Source organism: Daktulosphaira vitifoliae, unplaced genomic scaffold (assembly GCF_025091365.1).
Source record: "Daktulosphaira vitifoliae isolate Bord-2020 unplaced genomic scaffold, ASM2509136v1 Scaffold_5, whole genome shotgun sequence".
Classification (NCBI taxonomy): Eukaryota; Metazoa; Arthropoda; class Insecta; order Hemiptera; family Phylloxeridae; genus Daktulosphaira; species Daktulosphaira vitifoliae.
In genome coordinates this window covers 24743373-24747675 of record NW_026099576.1, presented here as the reverse complement: position 1 = coordinate 24747675, position 4303 = coordinate 24743373, and the positions used below count along the sequence as shown (strand labels likewise).

Below are 4303 nucleotides of genomic sequence, written 5' to 3'. Positions count from 1 at the left end.
TTTCCAAATTGTTGCGTAAAACTAACGTCCCCATTCGAATGTCTGTCGATGATGTGCGCAGGCATGGGGAGATAGTGGTATGTGACTTGTGCTGCACGGCATTCAAGGATTCCAACTCCAAAGTCGCAGACCACTGCCATCTATCGGGCCGATTCAGACAGACGTTGTGCAATGCGTGTAACCTGAAAGTGAAGACGGTCAACTTTGTGCCGTGCTTCTTGCACAATATTTCGGATTACGACGCGCATTTCATCGTCACTGAATTGGGGTACGACGACCAAAAGATTTCGGTTATACCGAATTCCGAGGAGAAGTATATTTCGGTCACGAAACACGTGGCCAATAACTTCTCCATACGGTTTATCGACACCTTCCGGTTCATGGCCTCATCCCTTTCCACCTTGGCCGGTAACCTAATGACACCCGATTTCGTTAAATTCCGGGAGACGGCCAAGGTGTTCCGCCTGGAAGACATGCCGTTGGTAACGCGTAAGGGCGTATGCCCTTACGAGTACACTGATGGTTGGGTTAAATTAGACGAAATGGTACTACCACCCCGCGACGCTTTCTATAGTCAGTTGAATGAGTCGAATATCGATGATGACGACTATAGACATGCCACGGAGGTGTGGAACCGTTTCGATTGCTCAACCGGACACTGGTAATACGGGGCGAATATATGAAGTAGATGTATCGTTTCCAGAAGAGTTGCATGACGAGCGCAATGACTTGCCGTTCTTGCCTGGCAACGATGTACCGCCGGGTTCCAAAGAGACCAAACTCATGGCCACTTTGAAACCCAAACAACGGTACGTCGTACACTATGTCAACTTGAAACAGGCGATCGCACACGGACTGCAAGTCGATAAAGTATATACATCGTACCTAGAGCTATTAGCTATGATATTAATATGCTTGTCACACAGGTGCACCACGTTTTAGAGTTTCAACAAAGTGCTTGGTTGAAACTGTACATTGAGTTGACCACTGAAATACGGAAACAGGTGGCAAATGCTTTTGAAATAGAATTTTTCAAACTAATGAATAATGCCGTCTTTGGTAAGTAAGTGCTCAATGCTAAAGTTGGTTATTCGATAATTTTTTACATTTTATAGGGAAAACCATGAAGAACATGCGGAAACGCATCCGCATTGAACTAATCTCCAGTCCTGAACGTCTAAGCAAGCTCGTAAACCAACCAACCTTCAACGATTGTATCAAATACGGCAAAAGGTTGTGCGCTGTCATAATGGACACAAAGATTGTCAAGTTTATCAAACCAATATACGTTNATGGACACAAAGATTGTCAAGTTTCTCAAACCAATATACGTCGGTTTAGCAGTGCTTGACATTAGCAAGTCGCTAATGTACAAGTACTTCTACGACGTATTAAAACCTCATTATGGCGACGCAATCAGCCTGGTTTACATGGATACTGGTGAGTATAACCGTACAGTAGAAATATTTTTACAATATTTATATATTTTTAATTTTTCTCAGAATCCTTCATATACCTGCTCAGAGTCAGCGACTTCTACCAGGATTTAGCAGACAGCCCCGATTTACTGGTGCACGTGGACGCATCTAGCCTGCCCAAGGATCACCCTTGTTACTCGACCTCGAGGAAGACGCCTGGTCTGTATTCAGATGAGATCGGCGGCCTCACCCTCTTTGAGATCGCTGCACTTCGTTCAAAGTGCTATGCATTTGACATNGTCGGTTTAGCAGTGCTTGACATAAGCAAGTCGCTAATGTACAAGTACTTCTACGACGTATTAAAACCTCATTATGGCGACGCAATTAGCCTGGTTTACATGGATACTGGTGAGTACAACCGTACAGTAGAAATATTTTTACAATATTTATATATTTTTAATTTTTCTCAGACTCCTTCATATACCTGCTCAGAGTCAGCGACTTCTACCAGGATTTAGCCGACAGCCCCGATTTACTGGTGTACGTGGACGCATCTAGCCTGCCCAAGGATCACCCTTGTTACTCGACCTCGAGGAAGAAGACGCCTGGCTTGTTTTCAGACGAGACCAGTGACCTCACTCTCTTTGAGATTGCTGCATTTCGTTCAAAGTGCTATGCATTTGACATAGAAGGCAGCGAATTCATCAAGTCTAAGGGGAGTCGCGGACATGTCGTCCGGAACCATCTGTCTTTGGATGATTACAAACGATGTTTGTTTGAAGACGATGGCGACGATGGTGACGATGGGTCAAAACGAGCGTTAGCCGGAGACAATGCCCGTGTAGTCATCGGAGCCGTACGTGATGGTGAGATTCCACCGACATTATCAGTACCGTACATTCCGTACCGACAGAACGTGTCAATTCGTTCTTTCGAACACGAGGTACGCACTTTACGTACAACCAAGTTGGCGCTTAACCGTTTCGACGATAAGCGCTACACGCTCGACAACAGAGTTGAAACCCTGGCTTACGGTCATTATGCCATTCCATCGGAAGAAATTTAATCAACATTAGTTTTTGGAATAATAATAAAATTGTAAAACTCTTTTAATATCCATATCGATAAATGTAAAATATATTGTATGCTAAACTTTGTTATAACTGTGTCTTAAACTTGTGTCACCACCACCCCAAAGCCCTGCTCAGTTTTGGCCCTTCTGAAATCGAACAGTCCCTCAGACAGCCCGCCGACGTCGGCCAATATTATAGTATAACATAAGGATTTTTTTGTATATTAAAACAATATCAAAAATTACCTTTTTCTTTAAATTTTTGAAATAGATCTTCTTTTTGCTCACTTTTATCCCAACTACTTATAGTCTGGCGGTTGAGTATGGAAGTAGATAAATTGTTATAAGTTTATAAGCTAATAATAGACAACAATAGGTAATCTAACTATCAAGTAAAATCTGCATATTTATTAATAAATATACAAATTGATATAATTTATATGTACAATATGTAATCTATCAAGTATTTAGGATAAAAATTGTAATTATATAATTCGCATCTATTACTATTGTGTATAATTATTTCAGGATGTTTTTTATGCCTAACTATTTTGTTTCTAATTTCATCATCAATGGCTGCACTTTTATCTCCGAATTCACTGATTTGTTTGACATAATCATCGTTGAATTTATATAACATTGTGTAAATATCTTTGGTTTTACATAACTCACCTAAAAATAAAATATGATCGTACTTACATTTCTATATGACACATTTATAATAAATTTAATATTTAATAATGAGTAATAAACTTTAATATGCATTAGATATTTTATTACTGAACATTAATAAGATTTTTTTTACCAAATTTTTTAATAAAATCTTCTATACAAAATGGCTCACCTGAAGTATTTTTTTTTAAATTTTTCATAATTTTTACTTTTTTTTTAAATAAATATGGTACGTTATGTTTGTTATTATGTCTTAAATCTTTAATTCTTTAAAGAATTTAAAAATAAATTTATGTAAAATATTATTGAATGAAAAGTTATATCTGTGTTAACCTATTATATTTTTGATATAAAAATATGTTGAAAAAATATTTGAGAAATAAATACGGAGAAAAATTTTAATTAGATTGTATATATCCAAAGGCGTAAAGCATTTGAGTAAATGTATTTGAATAAAAGTATTCAAATACTTTCATTGGTATTGAATAGTATTTTTAAATACATTTAATAAAAAGTATCTGAGTAGTATTTTAAATACAATTATTTAGTATTTAATACTGTTTAATATTCAGTACTATTAATATACTTTTTTTTTTTAATTTGCTAACCGTAACACAGCAAGCAAATTAAATCAGTCAAAATGAAAATTGAGAATAATTCTCTGTTATTTTATATGTTACATTATAGTATAACATAATTATTGTGCTTATCTAAATGCTATTATGTATACATCTATTTTTAATACATCAGTTGAACCTACAATAGCCTATTGCAGGTTCAAATGATTTACTCTATTGTCAATAAGACATACTTTACAGGTTTTTACACGTGTACTAATATTTATTTTTTTCACTGATTAGTCTCCAATAATTAATTTTATTTACCTCTAACAAAAAATATCGAAAATAATAAATGAGTTCTCTTAATTTAAGAGTACTCAATATTTGACTCAAATTACCCTCTTGGTAATTATTTAGGTGGAACCTTTTGCTCTTAGTTAAAATAAAAACATTATTATTATTTTTTAATTGTATTCTTAGTATTTGAAATACTTTTGTAAAGTAATTGAGTATTACTCAAATACTTTTGTATGAAAAGTATTCAAATAGTATTTTAAATACATTTTTTTTTAAATATTTGA

At 35.5% G+C, this 4303-nt stretch overlaps 2 protein-coding genes across 2 annotated transcripts in view; one reads left to right on the top strand and one right to left on the bottom strand.

Annotated features, from left to right (window-relative positions):
- The first annotated feature begins 600 nt into the window (after positions 1–600).
- LOC126908254 (uncharacterized) overlaps positions 601–4303 on the top strand; it is a 25669-nt gene continuing 21966 nt past the window's right edge. The window contains exon 1 of the mRNA XM_050690167.1: positions 601–870. Within this exon, the coding sequence (XP_050546124.1) occupies positions 601–870 (270 nt within the window). The remainder of the gene's footprint in view (positions 871–4303) is intronic.
- Positions 2896–4303, bottom strand: part of LOC126907789 (uncharacterized) — a 3725-nt gene continuing 2317 nt past the window's right edge. The window contains exon 2 of the mRNA XM_050689386.1: positions 2896–3162. Coding sequence (XP_050545343.1) covers positions 2927–3162 — 236 coding nt within the window. The 3' untranslated portion in view covers positions 2896–2926. The remainder of the gene's footprint in view (positions 3163–4303) is intronic.